General features: G+C 46.4%; 1 protein-coding gene across 1 annotated transcript; it reads right to left on the bottom strand.

The window, feature by feature from the left end:
* Nucleotides 1-256: 256 nt before the first annotated feature.
* On the bottom strand, nucleotides 257-14,173 carry LOC147233875 (NACHT, LRR and PYD domains-containing protein 3-like). The gene is made up of 8 exons (XM_086147379.1): nucleotides 14,051-14,173; nucleotides 12,338-12,613; nucleotides 6,619-7,054; nucleotides 3,693-5,532; nucleotides 3,411-3,584; nucleotides 2,509-2,682; nucleotides 2,372-2,418; nucleotides 257-828 (listed from the first exon to the last, which is right to left on the bottom strand). Exons 2-8 carry the CDS (start codon nucleotides 12,602-12,604, stop codon nucleotides 257-259), a joined length of 3,510 nt encoding a protein of 1,169 aa, XP_086003505.1. The 5' UTR covers nucleotides 12,605-12,613; nucleotides 14,051-14,173.
* Between the last annotated feature and the right edge of the window lie 3,800 nt (nucleotides 14,174-17,973).

A 17,973-nucleotide genomic window follows, 5' to 3' on the forward strand; every position in this document is an offset into this window, starting at 1 on the left:
AGTTCCACATTATGAGGATCAAATGTTTTCCTCGACAAGAGCGAAGCAAGATCCGCTTCGGGTTCCGCAAAAATCCTTCACTGAGTGCGCGAACTGATGCACAACATCAACACGTCCGCCGCAGGACGTCCACGTGGGCGCCAAACGTAAAATAACAAAACCAGATCCATTGTTCAAGGGCTCCTTGGTTTGAGAAGAGTACTGGACACACACACACACACACACACACACACACAGGGATTGGTTGCGTCTTTGCTCAGAAGCTCGTGGAGAAGGACTCTTCCCAACTACGTAGCGATATGTACGATCCGTATTTGCCCAATTCGTTGCCAAAGCCAAAGCCGAAGGCAGGGAACAGGGACTCCTTGAACCTGCAGGCGAAGGTGTAGATCTCCTTGTTGGTCGGCAGCTCGTAGAAGGTCAGGGTTCCGGCCGGGTAGTCCAGAAAGACCGCGACGGATTTGCTGGGCAAGCGGCGGGTGTAGGTTCTCTTCTCGTGGTCCCGGTGTCGGACGGAGCAGGTGCCGTCGTCGTCGCACACCAGCGTCCAGGAGTCGTCGTTGCTCCCCAGGCAGCCGTCCGTGCCCACCCCGATCCGCCGGATCCCTGCGTAGGTTACGCCGATGTAGACCCTGCCGTCCCACTGGACCTCCCAGTAGCAGCGTCCCGTCAGGCCGTCTCCGCAGAGGACCTGGAGCCAGTAGTCGAACCTGTCGGACTCCGTGCTGTAGGGCTGCTGCTCCTGTGTCACGGTCACCTTCAGGAGGTCCCTCGACAGCTTCAGATTCCTGTGTGCCGTTGTCTTGTCCAGCTGGAGGTCGCAGGTGTCTAACGGGCAGCAAATGGACAAAGTCATGTTCTCCGCGGTCTCTGCAACAACACGTAAATTGACGAATTGTCCAAAAAGAAAGACGTGTCCAACCAAGATTTGTTGTCAAGTCCCCCTGACTGTCAAGGGTTTTCTCTGTTTCTAGAGCTAGATGCTCTAAAGGTTCATCATTTTGCAATTTGGCTTCTTGGACATGAAAACAGCACTTGTCCACCTTTCTGTCCAGTCTTTTGGCTGAGTTGGGGGTTGTGGTTTGAGGATCCTCGGTGACCCTTTGTCATTAACATGTAGTCAGCTTCTTCTTTGTCTTTCTGTTTTTCCCTTCAGGGGCTGCCACAGCGAACTAACCTCCTCTATCCTATCTAACCCTATTTTCTGTGTCCTCCTCTCTCACACCAATTAAACTTCAGGTCCCCTTTCTCTCCATTCACAAATCTTCTCTTTGGTTTTCCTCTAGTCCTCCTGCCCGGCAGTTCCAACCCCAGCATCCTTCTACCAATATATTAACTATCCTTCCTCTGTACATGACCCAAACATCTCAGTCTGGCATCTCTGACTTTCTCTCCAAAATGTCTAACATGTGCAGTCCCTCTGATGAACTCATTCCTAATTCTATGGAGAACCTCAACATCCTCATCTCTGCTACCTCCAGCTGTGCTGGTTCCTTCTCTTCAGTGCCACTGTCTCAAAGCCATACAGCATCACTGGTCTCACAACTGTCTTGTACACCTTTGTATCCCACATTACCCCTGAAACTTTTCTCCAGCCGCTCCAACCTACTCGAACCTGTTTCTTCAGCTCGTTTCCACTCTCTCCTTTGCTCTGGACTGTTGACCTAAGAACTTAAAATCCTCCACCTTCTTTAACTCCACTCCCTGTAGCCTCACTATTCCACCTGGGTCCCGATGACATCACAATGTCATCTGCAAACGTCGTGGTCCAAGGAGACACTGGTCTAACTTCATCTGTCAGCCTGTCCATCATCACTGCAAACAAGAAGGTGCACAGAACTGACCCCGATGTGGTACGACTTCCAATTTGAGCTTCTATGGCACACCTTATCGCTGTCTCACAGCAGGCATACATGTCCTGCACCAGTCAAACACACTTCTCTGTCTCTCTAGACTTCCTCATACAGTACCAGTACAGTAGGTGTCATCATGACTTGCCATAGAAATCATACAAACATACAACTATTCTCACTCTCGCTCACACATCTGGGCAATTTCAAGTCTCCAATGAACCGACTGCAGAGATCCCGGAGGAGACCAGGAACCTCCTTCCTGTGAGATTGCAGCACGAAACATTGGACCCTCAAAAAATACAGACAGAATCTATCACTGGGATCATGGAACCCTCGGGTCAATGAACCCCTTGGGACACCTGGAATCATAGAACTCTGATTGAGCTTGTTTGATGGACCCGTCGTCGTGCTCAGAGCAGACCAATTCATGCGCTCGCTCTCGGAAGAATCCGTTTCAAATATTGATCTGGTCGTGTTGCATTTGGACACGGTGAGTGCGCGATGTCGGCCGTGCTTACATTTCTTCAAGCCCCGCCTCAGCCGGTCTTCACCACAGCCCTCGAGGCTAAAGTCAGAAAGGGAGGAAATGAAACAGCTCTTTCGGTTTTCCAGCGCACATTCTGTTATCGACAGAGAACCGGCGGGCGTTTCTTACTTCAGAGTTTGCAGCTTCAACCTGGGGTCCTTTTGCATGGCGATCAGCAGGGTTTTTCCCGCCTCCCCCGGATGGTTGTAACTCAGGTCCAGTTCTCGAAGGTGAGACGGGTTGGAGTGCATGGCGTCCGCAAGGGCAACGCAGCCATCCATCGTGATCAAGCAGCCCGACATCCTGTGGCCAAACACGGTTGTCACCGTTATCACACATGGCTCATTGGACAGATTTGCGACAGCGGACTCGCCCATCTTTCCGCTTCCCCCGCTGCCTTCGATCGAGGCTCATCCAGAGGCAGCCGGTTTCAAAACCCAAATGGGGGTCGCGCATCTTGCCCAAGCAGGAAGTCTGCTTTCAGCCAAGCCTCCTTTTTGTTCTTTTACTTTCCTTCAGACCGACGGACTTTCGCTAGATGACGTTGTGGTGGAAAAGCAATCGGTGATCTGTGTCACCTGATCCGTTCTACTCGGTGTAAAGACTCTGGGCGGCATCGGAGCCGTTAGCCTGCATCAACGTGGAGCTAACGTTGACGCATGAAAGCTATTCAGAGCTAACTCCAGAAAAGCTCCTGGACTACGATTTTACATGTCATGGAGAAATGGTGCATCGTGAGACGGCGCCCGCGTTGTGGTGCTGCGCACGACACCAAGAACCCGAAACAAATCATCATCCTTATTGAACCTGAACAAGGGTTTCTGGAGTGCTAAACTTATAAGACAAGGTGATGAAAGCTAGCTTGCTGTTGTTTGTAAAGTACCATAGGCACAAGTCCATTGCAGAGTCAGATGCATCCACTGGGTGCCTCTATTGCAACACAATGACTACCCTCAGGAGCAGGAGATTAAAAGCAGCAAAAGGATGGAGATACTGTGGAAGCAAAGCCGCATCATGGAAGGAACCCTCACCTGAGAGTTTCCAGGACACAGTGCTCGCTCTCCAAACCGCTGCAGAGGTGTTTCAATCCGTCGTCGGACAGCTCGTTGTCACTCAGATCCAGATGTCTCAGGTAAGAGGACGGCGAGCTCAGAACCAGGGCCAGCGATTCACAGCTTTTCACTGACAGATTGCAGTCGTTTAACCTGGAAAATGAAAAAAAAAACAAAAAAAAAAACAAAACAGCCAGTCAGTTGCCGATGTAAAACAATTTGCGTCTTTGGATGCCCTCTGAGGTTTTTCTCTGTACGTACAGCGATGTTGTGGAAGCCTTGACCACCGGCAGCAGCCACAGGAGAGCCTCCTCTGAAGCGGAGTACTTCCTCAGGTCGAACTCGTTCCGCGTCTCTTCCGACGTCAGTAGGATGAAGACCAGGGCGCACCAGAGAGAATGAGGGAGCTTGTTGGTGTTGAGGCGTCCCCGCAACAGGTATTTTTGGATCTGCTGCAGCAGGGAATCGTCCTTCAGCTCCTTCAGACAGTGGAAGAGATTCGTGTTCTTCTCCGTAGGGGAAACCTCGATCCTCTGCCTGATTAGCCGGATGGTGTTTTGGATGGTCTCGGGACAAGCATTGGTCCCGTTCAGTAGCCCTTGGAGGCGCTCCTGGTTGCTCTTCAGGGAAAGGCCCAGGAGGAAGCGGAGGAAGAGGTCCAGGCGTCCGTCCGACGCGCTCAAGGCTTTGTCGAGAGCGTTCTTGTGGATTTCAGACAAGGTGTTTTTGTGGCAAAGACAAGGGATCACGCAATTGGACAAGACGTTTATCTTCTTGTTGATCGACGATATCACCACGTGAAGGGCAGCCAGATACTCCTGAACGGTCAGGTGGACGAAGGTGAACATCTTGCCTTTATCTTTGACACTCTTTTGCCGCTGGATCTCCTTGAACACCACCGTGAACATCCCACAGTAGTCCGAGGCCTTGCTGATGTGGATGCCGCTGGCGTTCAGGTCCCTCTCGTAGAAGACAATGCGGTCTCGTTTCACCTGGTCAAAAGCTAGTTTCGCTAAGGACTTCATGTACTGGATGCTCTTCTTCTTGTTACGTTCTTCTGTCTTTGTTATCTGATACAGGAGGAATTCGTTGTACATCTCGGTCAGGGTGGTGGGCAGATCGTCCTTCTTCCCCGCGTGCAAAAGATTCTCCAGCACCGTGGCGGTGATATGGCAGAAGACCGGGATGTAGCACATGATGAAGAGGCTTCGCGATGCCTTGAGGTGGGTGATGATGCTCTGGTGATGCTCCTCGTCCTTGAAGTACTTCTTAAAGAACTTCACCTTCGCCTTGTCGTTGAACCCCCTCACCTCCAGCATCCTGCCGATTAATTTGCCTTGGATTTTGTTGACCGCCGCTGGCCTGGTGGTGATCCAGACGCGAGCGCAGGGAAGCAGCATCCCGCTGATCAGGTCCGAAACTAGTGTGTCGACCGTCTTCGGCTTTTTCACATCGTAGTCGGATGGCAGGCTCTGATCCGCGTTGATGTCCAGTCGCAGGCGACTTTCGTCCAACCCATCCAGGACAAACAGAACCTTGTAGTCGCTCTTTTCATAACACCGATTCTCCGACGCCTGCATTTTGACAAAGATGTTGTTGAGCTCCTTCACCGAGAACTTGTCCCAGATGAAAAAACGGATCAGCTCCGCCAGGCAAAACCTTTTTCCTTTCTTCAAATTCAGCTCGCGGAAAGTAAAGGGGAACACCAGCTGCAGGTCCCCATTTTTATTTTTCTGAGCCCAGTCCAATACAAACTTGTGCACAAGGACTGTTTTCCCGATTCCAGCGATGCCGATCGTCAATACTGTCCGCAGAGGGTTATACTTCTCGGTGTGCTTTTTGAAAATGTCACATGGCTCGATCAAATCCTCACCCCTGAACTCCATTCCTATGTGGTCCTCGGTATCCCTGACCTCATGCTGACGATCGATGAATGTGTCGCCGCTGCTGACGATCACAAGGTTTGTGTAGATGTCGTCCAGGGGCTGCTGGTCCCCTTGACCCCTGATGCCATCCAGAGCCTGGCAGAACGTGTCCTCCAGGTGCGACTGGAGTTTGGGCTTGAGTTCCAGGATGTCCTCGGGCGCCTGGGTCATCAAATCTGTGAGGAAGAACAACCGCACCCGTGGTCAGGTTCGAAGGGAAAGTGGTTTAACCGCAAAAGTAGCGCTTGTCCGGGCCAACATTTGGAAAAACAAAGCACTGAAAGTGTACCCATATTCAAGGAAAAGGTAGGCTTCAAAAAAGGAGGAGAAGGTGATTAAATGAACAGTTTATTGCTTCACAATCAGCCATAACAACATTACAAACAACAACGTTAATATAAAACAGTGGAGTATAACAAGAGTAAACTGTCGGCAAATGTAAGAATCGTGTAGCAGAACTCAATCCTTGACAAGACTCCCAGGATACAGTCAGTGCAGTCCAGTGTACACTTGAGGGTTCCAAGTGTTCCCTTCCGGTCCGGGTCTTTTTGTGGGCCGTATGAGCTACACCGCTACCGGCCTACCCGACAGGCAGGATTATGGGGTCTGACGCCTTCTTGACGAACGAATCGCTTTCGATCTTGCTTATACGTTCGGCCGCGCCGCATCTGCAATCTGGGTTTGGCTTGCCACCTCAGCATTCGGTTTCACCGGGTTCTGGGTCTTAAGATAGTCAGGAAAAAAAAAAAAAAAAAACAATCGGAGTTTTAAGTATGGGATTATTCTTTGGAATCGCTTCATTTGACACTCTCCAGCTGGAGGTCAAAATCCATGGAAAAAAAGGAGTTTTGTCATGGGGAGTTCCCATGAACTGCATGCCTATTGCGCCCTCTTGAGGTGGTGTTTTTTTTTATGTTTAGTATGCAGTATTTGGTAGCCTTAAATTCATGAGGGTTACAGTTAACTTCAAAACCCCGTGAAGCTGCGCTCGTGATGGAGCAGAAATTATGATCTACGACAACGGCGGGCGTTTGCGGTTCCACATGTTGACTGGTGAAGGCTCTAGGTCTCAAGGTACTACTCTGAAACTGTGCTCACAGGATCACAGGGTTCCAGTGCAGAGGCATCCAACAAGTCACCGTCATTGACAGATACCGCGAGATTGGAGTTTGCGATGGACCTACCGACGGGCTGTAGGAGGAAGACGGAGAACATGGAGAGAACCCACTCGGGGATGGGTAGAACACGGAGGGTATGCTCACCTGTGAGTTCAATGTTGGGATCTGATAGCCAGGCCTTCTCTTTTGGTTCCTTCTTTGGTTCCTTGCTCGTCGGTGGCTCTCTTTCAGTCCTCGACTGCTGTTCAACGTCGGTTGCCTGTGATTTGTCCAACAGCTTTTGGGCCAGCCGGCTCTGCTGTGCCTTCCGCTTCTTGCTCCGCTCCTCCAGCTCATCCGCCAGGGCGTTGTGTTCCATCCTCCTCAGAATTCTGATCGTCACATCCATCGACTGCTCGTTATATTTTTGCACCAGCTTGTACCCCACGTCCATGTGGTCCGCCTTCTGCAGCCACGCCCAGGGGACCGGCGAGAAGTTGTTGTGGCTACCGGCCACTGAAAGGTACATCTTGAAAGCCTTCTGATCATTCTCTTCCAGTTTCCCCAGGACATCCCAGAGCTGAAACACCTCGGGAACGATCTGAAACAGCCACACAGACAATAACGTCGATGCGACTTCCTCAGGTGGGTTGAATATTGAAAAGTGGCCCTTAGAAACCAAAAGGAATGAAAAATAAAACGGGAAGTACCTCTGAATTCTGGCGTGAAATCATCTTGAAATAGTCACGGTCTTAAACTGAAAAAAAAAAAGATGTAATAGTTTTGTATGAAAAATAAGACTGAAAAAATAAAAGTCATCAGAATGTTTTGGATTTTCAAGAATTTCCTAAAATTTCCCAAGAAATTCCACGATGATTCAGCCGACATTCATTTGTCTCGAATCTTCTCTGAGTCTCGTAACGACTGATGATCTAAAATAGATCGGAGCAGTGAACAAACCGAAACATCTAGAGAGTGTTTGTAGAATGTAACAAAATAATACATATTTTTCTTGAAAGGATTAATGAAGGAAAAAAAAAAAAACAACCAAAACAAAATTGAGTCATTTTGTCGGTGATGCAGTCCGCCAGAGGGTTCCAGAATTTCATCCAGCCGCAGAAACAGCTCTTTCCCACACAAAAACAAAAGCAAACCTCTTTAAGTTAATTATTTCTACCAGACCAGCAGCGTCATTTCCGCCACCTGGAAGTCATGGGACTCGTGCCGCCATAAAGCCGCTGGCCAGGTCAAAGGTACTGAAATAAAATTTGATGAAATTTCCAAATCAAATTTCTAATACAGAACTCAAACCAGGGGAAGTGCACACGGTCTGAGGTCTGGAACATGTTGTCCCTGGTCTAGAACACACCGTCTAAGGCGTAGAATAATGTCAGCAGTCTGGAACGCACTGTCGCATACAAAGAACACACCCTTGGTAGTCCAAACACACTGCCAGAGGCCTCGTACACTGTCAGAGGTCTGGAACACACTGTTAGCTGTAAAGAACACACTATCAGAGATCTAGAACACACTTTCATCAGTCTTAAACACTGTGAGTTGTCTGGAACACACTGTCAGACGGCTAGAACACACTTGCAGCAGTCTAGAACACTGAAGAGTCTGGAACACACTGTCAGAGGTCTACAACACACATGCAGCAGTCTAGAATACTGTCAGAGATCTAAAACACGCTTACAGCAGTCTAGAACACACTTTCAGCAGTCTAGAACACTGTGAGGAATCTGGAACACGCTATCAGCAGTCTAGAACACACTTTCAGCAGTCTAGAACCCTGTAAGGGTCTGGACCACGCTGTCAGAGGTCTACAACACACTGTTAGAAGTCTAGAACACACCATAGGGACTGTGGAACACAATTTGAGTGGTCTAGAGATCTAGAAAACAGCATTCAGAAAATAAGAACCAAGCATCGCCAGTCTGATCAGCAGTACCGATAATTTCTTCTCTGGTTACAGGAGTCGCTGACAAAATGAGCAAAAATGATATGACAAATCGATGAAAACATTTAGAAAGGTAACAATTTGGTGTGAAATTTCTTGGGAAATGAATGAATGAATGAATGAATGAATGAATGAATGAATGAATGAGTGATATCCGTTGGATTCAACCCTGCGGATCTTCATCTGATCCGTTTTCTCACCTTGAAAATGATGCCAGAAAAGTCTGCACCTTTGGAAAGACAGGAAATCACAAGCAGCCAGTCAAAACGAGAGGTTGATAAACAACCGGCAGGAATTTCCCGCAGCTCTGGAAATTAGCTAAAAATCATTGAGACATTTTCTAGAAACAATTTATAATGCAAGTGTCTCAAAATCAGGAAAAAAAAAAAAAAAACGTACCCAAAATATCCGACTGTCCTTCAACTCGGCGCTGAGAGGCCGAGTTGAAGGACCATCACCCGACTCTGGACCCTGAAGGCACCGTGGACTGAAAGGGCTTATCTGCGGCTGGGCAGAGCCTCCCACTCTCCTGCAGAGCTCCTGTCCAGAAACAAGCAACCAGAATAAATAGTTAAAAAAAAAATTCTGAGAATTATGTGAATTCTTGAAGAATTTGAGGATAAATCAAACAAAATCCCACCAATACTCACCTGGGGACCAAAGAGGAATTCAAAAATATGTGGCAAAAATGGCCAAAAAAAATTTAAAAAAAAAAAGATCAAATTTTCTGTTCAGAATGTTCTTACAGTTTTTCGAGAAGCCGCTTGAACACCGTTAGAACCTGGATGGTTATGGAAAGCTGTTGCTCTCAAGACGTCTTATCTGGAGTCAAAGTCCCAAGGCCTGGGCCGTCCACACCCTCTGCCTTCTCAGAAACAAGAAACAATATTTTCCCGAGGGGTGTTTCCACGGCGACCTGATCTTCGTCTCAGACCCGCCACATTTTATTTCCTCTTTGTTTTTCTTCTTCTTCACCACGTTGACTGACTTTTCCTTATTTTTCTGGAGAAAAAAAAACATTTAGGAGAGAAACAAATAAAAAGTTATCCCAGGATGCTGAGTTTGGGCATTATAGATTTTGATTCATTTTTGATTTGATGACTTCATTCTTTAATGATCATCTTTTAAAGCAATCAAATACGTTTGATTGAAAAAATTGAGTGTGAGTCGTGAGGCTAAGTTAAATAAAATGAAATAAGATCAGGTAAAATAAAATGAAATAAAATCCCATGAAAAATAGAAATAGAAAATAAAATCCAACAGGTCCGGAAAACGTTTCTTGGAAATCCAATCCGGATCTGACAAAGTCTAGGCCAAGCGTTTCATTTAGATGAAATAAATAAATTAGCTTCCGAGAAACTAGCACCGTCAGCAGATCGATGACTGACCCGGGAGTTTAGGAAAAAGGCGAACGATTCGGTCCGGTTGGCTCTGACGTTGCCGTGGCGACGAACAAGTCGGCGGTTTAACCACCCCTCGCCTCCGTGCAGGTGTTTTATAGGATATAAGCCCCGCCTCCTTGGAAATCACAGCCCGGACAACCCCCACCCCCTGACACTAAGCCCCGCCCCCAGCTCTAAGCCCCGCCCTCAGCTCCTCTAAGCCCCGCCCCCGAAACAACTGCAACTGATAGCGTCAAATTTCTTGACCATCATTCACGACGTTCATTTTTTCTATTCTTAGAAAGTTTTATGTAATCGAGTCCAACCACGGAACTTTCAATGACAAGTTCTTCAGTGTTATAAAAAAGATTTAGGTGAATTTTAAAAGTGAAGTATGAATGTTTTTTGAACTTTTCTAGAGTTTTTTTTTTTTTTTATTGTTGTTGTTTTGAGCCGGAGAGCGGGGAAAACCCCGCCGGCCCTCCTCCGCGGCGGTCGGGTCAACACCCTCGAAGAGCAGGCCATAAAAGGTCATAAAAATATATGCCAACATTCACGTTATTCAATTTTGGATATCCGGATTGATTATTGGTCGATCGAAAATCAAAATCTTTTGGAACAAAAAACTTCTTTTTAATTTTTTTTTTTTTTTTTTTTCTGGTTGATTCTCGGTTATATTTTGCGAGTGAATTTTTTTCAGCTGACACACAGATGACTTTTTTTTTTTAAATAGTCATAAATTCATCCTCACCCCAGGAAATTTCTCCCTCGGATTTCTTGTATTCTTTTATTTTCATTTTCTTTTATATATCCTTTAAAAGATATTTTAAAATAATTTTTTGCATATTTTCTTTTTATAATCTTCACATTTTTAGTTCATTATAGTTTGGCTTACTTGGTTGCCCATCTTCTTTCAGGGTTGTGGTAAGAACACACACACACATTCACACACACTTTCCTCCATGTTCACCAACATTCAGCAAGTTCATTGAAAACTCATAGGTGTGATTGGTTGGATGTCTGTGATTGACAGCTGACCCTGTGATTGACAGTTGACCCCTCCAGGTTAAACCCCGCCTCCTGCCCCAATGACTCCTGGGATTGGCTCATGTGGTCGAAAATATCTTTGCGCTACATTTGGGGGGAAACCGTCGGGACGAAACCCTTCAAGGACAAAAAGCGTCGGAGAACGTCGGTCATTCCATGACTTCCAGAAACCTCCAACCAGGGAACGCTCTTCCTTCGGCTTTACCGTTGTTCCTATCCAGGGAACCGTCGCATGATCGTGGACTTCCTTGCCGAACTGCGAACACGTCATTCCAGGTGAAGCGCGGGCCGTAATCTTTACATTACAGTCATGAACCAATCCAGAAACTTAAGCTAGTTGCCTGCAGACGCTAACCAGTCAGCATCGCCACAGCAACATCAGTTTAGCATCGTACCCTCGAACAAGAAGGAGTCACGACAAACAGTCGAAGGACAGCGGCCATGTTTATTTGAGAAGGCCCAGGCCAACGCGGGAACTTCGGTCTTGTTTTTTTGGCGGGGCAACCGGGGCGTCGTCGCAGGAGTTTCTCCCACCAGGTGGCGCTAAACCCTGGAACAGAGGGAGAAAACGCCATCAATATACCCAACCCGTGTGAATGAGTAACACTTTGGTGTTGGTGATCGGTGTCTTTTTGAGTTGAAAAGTTAATTTGGCGTGTGAACCGTCCGCCTGTTGACTCCTCCGATCAACCAAAGCGTGTGAACCGGTTCTCTATCGGATCCTCTGATCAATCGGTTTGAGCCGGTTCCTTCTTTAGGCCTCCAATCAATTGAAGTGTGTGAGCTGGTTCCCTATCGGATCCTCCAATCAAAGCGCGTGAACTGGCTCCCATTGAATCCTCTTATCGATCAGTGTGTGAACCAGTTCCTTATTGGATACTCTAATCCAAGTGTGTGAATCGGTTCCCCCTTGAATCCACCAATCAATCAGTGTGTGAGTCGGTTTCCATTGAATCTTCTTATCAATCTTTGCGTGACCCGGTTCCCGATTGGATGCTCTAAAGTGTGTGAATCGGTTCCCGCTCGAATCCACCAATCAATCACAGTGTGTGAACCAGTTTTTTATTGAATCCTCTAATCAATCAAAGTGTATGAACCCGTTCCGCTTGAATCTTCTTACCAATCATAGTGTGTGAACCGAATCTTCTTATCAATCAGTGTGTGAACCAGTTCCTTATTGGACCCTCTAATCAAATTCTGTGAGCCAGTTCTCCTCAAATCTTCTGATCGATCAGTTTGTGAACCGCTTCCCTACTGGTTCCTCTAATCAATCATAACGTGATCCGGTTCCCCATTTAATCCTCTCGTCAATCAAAACGTGCGAACCGGCTCCCTATTGGAATCTCGAATCAATCGAAGCGCGAACCACCGAATCATCTTATCAATCACTGTGTGAACCGGTTCCCCCTTGGATCCACCAATCGATCAATCAAAGTGTCGATCGATCGATCAATCAATCACGGTCCTTCCCGCCCGCCTCAGACTCACCCGGTCACAACAAGGATTTCTTCTCCAGCTCCTCCTTCAGCTTGTGCTCGTCCATCACGCCCAGAATGCTCAGGGCCACATCCACGGCCGTCTTGTTGTACTTTTTGACCATCTGGGTGGCGATGTCCATCCTGTCCGCTTTCAGCAGCTTGGCCGTCGGGATGGAGGAGAAGCTGTTGTGGTTGCCGGCCACCAGCAGGTGGAACCTGAAGGTCTTCACCTCCTCCTCGCCCAGGCAGTTCAGGGTCTCCAGAAGCAGAAGCTCCGACCCCATCGCGCCTCCCTGGACAGAAACGTGCGACATTTGACGGAAACACGTAGAACTTTCATCCATCAGATGAATGTCATGTAGGACTTAAAGTGAAAGGTTCACCCATATGTGTGTGTGTGTGTGTGTGTGTGTGTGTGTGTGTGTTAGTCCTCAAGGGAGTGGTAATGTAAGATTTCTAGTGGAGGTTGCAAAGTCATTACTGGCCTCCTTGTTGGTGACAATGTTACACCACGATCATCACGTCTAGTGTGTGTACATGCTTGGAAGTGTGTGTACGTGTGTGTGTGTGTGTGTGTGTGTGTGTGTGTGTGTGTGCGTGTGTGTATGTGTGTGTTAGCCCTCAAGGGAGTGGTAATGTAAGTATATTAGTGGAGGTGGCAAAGTCACTACTGGCCTCCTAGTTGGTGACGATGTTACACAGCGATCATCACGTCTAGTGTGTGTACATGCTTGGAAGTGTGTGTACGTGTGTGTGTGTGTGTGTGTGTGTGTGTGTGTGTTAGTCCTCAAGGGAGTGGTAATGTAAGATTTCTAGTGGAGGTTGCAAAGTCATTACTGGCCTCCTTGTTGGTGACAATGTTACACCACGATCATCACGTCTAGTGTGTGTACATGCTTGGAAGTGTGTGTACGTGTGTGTGTGTGTGTGTGTGTGTGTGTGTGTATGTGTGTGTTAGTCCTCAAGGGAGTGGTAATGTAAGTATATTAGTGGAGGTGGCAAAGTCACTACTGGCCTCCTTGTTGGTGACGATGTTACACAACGATCATCACGTCTAGTGTGTGTACATGCTTGGAGGTGTGTGTGTGTGTGTGTGTGTGTGTGTTTTTCCTCAAGGGCGTGGTAAGGTAAGTTTATCAGTGGAGGTTGCAAAGTCACTACTGGCCTCCTCGTTGGTGACGATGTTACACAATGATCATCACGTCTAAGTGTGTGCACGTACTTACAGGTGTGTGTGTGTGTGTGCGTCACATTCGGTAAGTCCGTCAGAGGAGTCACGAGTCATCACACAGGTGATGGAAGGTCCTCCTCTAACGAGAAGCAGCAATCAGGACAATCAGCAATCATCACATTTGCAACACGGTGTGTGTGTGCGTGTGGGTGTGTGTGTGGGTGGGTGTGTGTGTGTGTGTGTGTCCCCGGTGCAACTGCTCCATTCTCAAGCCTTCAGTGCTTAAGACTATTAGAACCATTTTTTTTTTAAGAACATGATCTCCAGACATCTTGAGAGGAGCCAACATCCATCCATTTTTTTTACATTTCCCATCAGTTTCCGATCTTTTTATTTCCTTCAGAAGCACCGAAGGCGTCCCGTCGCCACCGGAGGGCGAGAGGGAGCCTTTTCTCCTCCGGCCCCCTGAAACCAACGTTCAAGCGCTCTTCAACTGAAAAAAACGGCGGTTCTCTGGAACCCAGCTGAAGGAGAAGAAGGGAGGACGAGGAGGACTCACTCAGAAGCGCTTCTCTGGAACAGTAGAAGAAGAAACCAGCGGTTCAAGTCCTTCCTTCTTCGTTTTCTGCGGTTCCACTTGTAATGGTCCGAGTGTGTGTGTGTGTGTGTGTGTGTGTGTGTGTGTGTGCGTGTGCGTGTTTAGCAGGGTGGGGTTTACGGGATAATTAAAGAAGCCTTGTTCAAAGTCCTTCGAACAAATCTGAGTTGAACCGCTTTGGGGGCGGAGCTTCGTGGCGTCCCGACGCAGAAGGTGCGGCGTTCTAAGTTTGCCAAATATGGAAAGAGGCACCGAGAACCCGGGAACACGTGACGGTTCGGTCGGAGTCGGGACGCCAAAAAGAATATTTTATTAAATGAGCTGAAAATATTTTTCAGTGAAAACCGTCTCTCACACACACACACTCACACACGTGCACAGTCTTTAGAACCAGATTTACAGAGAACGGAAGCCATAGAACCAGAGTGTGTTTGTGGTAAAATGGTTGTGTGTGTGTGTGTGTGTGTTGACATGCGTGTGAAGAGTGTGTGTGTGTGTTAATTTGATCGTATGTGTGTGTGTTGTTCATGTGTGTTTGTTTGCCTGGTTGTGTGTGTGTTCATTGTTCTCCTGTGTGTGTGTTTGCCTGTTTGTGTGAGTGTGTGTGTGTTAATTTGATCGTTTGTGTATGTGTGTTCACTTGTTCATGTGTGTTTGTTTGCCTGGTTGTGTGTGTGTTTGTCTGTTCTCCTATGTGTGTGTGTGTGTGTATGTTGACATGCATGTGAAGTGTGTGTGTGTGTATATGTGTGTGTGTGTGTGTGTGTGTGTGTGTTGACATGCGTGTGAAATGTGTGTATGTGTGTGTGTTTGCCTGTTGGTGTGAGTGTGTGTGTGTGTCAATTTGATCGTTTGTGTGTGTGTTTACTTGTTCATGTGTGTTTGTTTGCCTGGTTGTGTGTGATTTTGTTTGTTCTCCTGTGTGTGTGTCTATGTGTGTCTGTGTGTGTGTGTGTGTGTGTGTGTGTGTTGACATACATGTGAAGTGTGTTTGCATGTGTTTGCCTGTTTTTGTGAGAGAGTGTGTGTTAATCTGATTGTATGCGTCTGTGTTTATTTGTTCATGTGTGTTTGTTTGCCTGGTTGTATTAGATTTTGTCTGTTCTCCTGTGTGTGTGTGTGTGTGTGTGTGTGTGTGTGTGTGTGTGTGTGTGTGTGAGAGAGAGAGTCCAGTGCAACACGGTAACAAGTGTTGCTGGTGCCCCCTGGTGGCTCCTGCTGCCTCTCATTCATTCACATATTCCAAATAAGTAATGGATGGATGAATGGATTGACGATCAGATGAACAGATGAATGAATCTCTGCTCTGCAGGCTCAGAGGAACCCGAGTATGAGACGGAGAACCTGGAGAGGACCAGCACAATCAAACCGGGAGCCTCGGAGGAGACCGCCCCTCCTGGTTGTTCCTACCCGCTGGATTACAGGTACCTGCTGGATTCCAGATACGAGTTGGATTTCAGATACTAGCTGGATTACAGATGCTAGCGTGGTTAAAGATACCAGCTGTATTCCAGATACGAGTTGGATTCCAGATACAAGTTGGATTACAGTTACTCGCTTGATTTCAGATACTAGCATGATTAAAGATACCCACTGTATTCCAGATACCAGCTGTATTCCAGATGCGAGTTGGATTCCAGATACAAGCTGGATTACAGATACTAGCGTGGTTAAAGGTACCAGTTGTTTTCCAGATATGAGTTGGAGTGCAGATATTAGCTTGATTTCAGATATTAGCATGGTTAAAGATACCCACTATATTCTAGATACTAGCTGTATTCCAGATACGAGTTGGATTACACATACTTGCGGGATTTTTAGATACTAGCTGGATTTCAGATAATAGCTGGATTACAGATGCTAGAATGGTTAAAGATACCAGCTGGATGTCAGATACTAGCTGGATTACGGATACTAGCATGGTCAAAGGTACTACTTGAGGTGCAGATACTAGTCAGATTACATTTACTGTCTGGATTACAGTTACTAGCCCAAACACAGATACCATCTTGGTTTTATTTTTCTTTAGACTTCAGAAGTTCATATTTAGCCCTGTCTCAGCATCTTTCTTGATGCTAAGATGGATCCTTTCACTCAAGGTCTTAGACTAGTCATTATGAAGGGGTGTGGTTTTCAAATTGGAGGCTGCGGGTGTGTTTGATGAAGATGTGAGTGTGCTTAGAAGCTGTTATTCTGAATTCTCTGTTTTTGAAATGTCTATTTGTTCCTCGATCAGGAAGTAGTTCTGGATTCTTCAGATACCAGTGATCCTTATTAGGTTATCAGGTCCTTGGGATATTGTAGGGTCATAACAGGGTCTCCATAATGCTGTTAGGCTTCATAATGAGGTTGTTGGGGCTCTTTGATAAACTTGCCAGGGTCTCTGATATGATTGTCTGGATCTTTGATGAAGTTGTTGGGGTCTTTGATGAGGTTGTCGGGGTCTTTGACAAAGTTCCTGGTGTCTTTGATGACATTTTCAGGCTCCATGATGTGGGTGTTGGACTATTTGATGAGGTTGTTGGGGTCTCTGTTGAGGGAATCAGGGTCTATGATGATGTTATGGGATCTTTGATGAAGTTCTCAGGGTCTTTGTTGAGGATGTTGGAGTCTTTGAGAAAATGGTCAGGGTCTTTGATGAAGTTGTTGGGGTCTTTGATAAGGTTCTAGGGCTCCATGATGAAGTTATGGAGGTCTGTGTTGAGACGATAGGGGTCTTAGTTGAGGTTGTCGGGGTCTTCGATGGGGTTGTTGCGGTCTCCTTTGAGGTTGTCAGGGTCTTTGAAGAGGTTTTTGGTGAAGTTGTTGGGGTTTTTGGTGAAGTTGTTGGGGTTTTTGGTGAAGTTGTTGGGGTCTTTGATGAAGTTGTTGGGGTCTCTGTTGAGACGCTAGGGGTCTTTGTTGAGGTTCTGTGGGTCTTTGATTAGGTTTTTGGAGTCTTTGTTGAGGTTGTCGGTGTGTTTATGAAGTTTTTGGGGTCTCTGTTGAGGTGATAAGGGTCTTTAATGAGGTTATTGGGGTCTATGATGAGACGCTCAGGCTCCATGATGAGGATGTTGGGCTATTTGAAGTGGTTGTTGGGGTCTTTGATGAAGTTCGAGGGGTCACTTTTTAGGTTGCTGGGCTCTATGATGACATTGTTCGGCTTTCTGATCAGGTTTTGAGAGTCTTTAAGAGGTTTTTGGACTCTTCGATGAGATGGTCGGGGTCTTTGAATGAAAAGCTCTACCCACTTCGTGAAGTCTGTTTATAAACCCTGTAATCTTCTTTTCCTTTAGACTGCTCCAAGGGGTCTCGGGGTCACCACAGCTTATCAACCTTCTCCATCCGACCTTTTAAAACCTTTGATAAGCCAATATTTTCTGTGTTGGAAATGTTGTACATTTGTAGTCTGGCCAATAGGTGGAGCCACATGAAAACAGTCCACGCTCACTGACTGAGCTACTAGTCCTTGACTCAGATGCCCTCAAACTATTTCCATCAAACTATCTATCTATCTATCTATCTATCTATCTATCTATCTATCTATCTATCTATCTATCTATCTATCTATCTATCTATCTATCTATCTACTCACCTGGAGTCATGAAATCATTCTAAAAATGGTTGAGAAAATCAAAAAAGAAAAAGGGCAGAAATATTAAAAATATACAAAACAAAATATTACCATGAAGTCAAACTGACCAGAAATATGACTGAAATATAATAGCATTAAATATAATAGCAGTAGTAGTAATACTTACAATAATACAGTAATAATATCAACCGCAACAACAACAACAACAACAACAACAATAATAATAATAACTCATTTTAAATTGTCATAACCAAAGTTAGATACATTAATGAATAAATAAAGAGATAAGTAAATAATAAATAAATAA

This window comes from Fistularia commersonii, chromosome 5 (assembly GCF_037954325.1).
Source record: "Fistularia commersonii isolate RoL2024-O1a breed Wild chromosome 5, RoL_Fcom_v1.0, whole genome shotgun sequence".
NCBI classification, from domain to species: Eukaryota; Metazoa; Chordata; class Actinopteri; order Syngnathiformes; family Fistulariidae; genus Fistularia; species Fistularia commersonii.

What these genes read in the sequence shown, in the direction of transcription:
- LOC147233875 (XM_086147379.1), bottom strand. Translation starts at nt 12,604, where the DNA reads ATGGGGTCGGAGCTTCTGCTTCTGGAGACCCTGAACTGCCTGGGCGAG. An exon ending in TCCCAACATTGAACTCACAG is followed by an intron (nt 5,533 to 6,618) that starts GTGAGCATACCC and finishes TCTTCCTCACAG; the next exon opens with ATTTGATGACCCAGGCGCCC. An exon ending in GAGGCGGGGCTTGAAGAAAT is followed by an intron (nt 829 to 2,371) that starts GTAAGCACGGCC and finishes GCTGCCCGTTAG; the next exon opens with ACACCTGCGACCTCCAGCTG.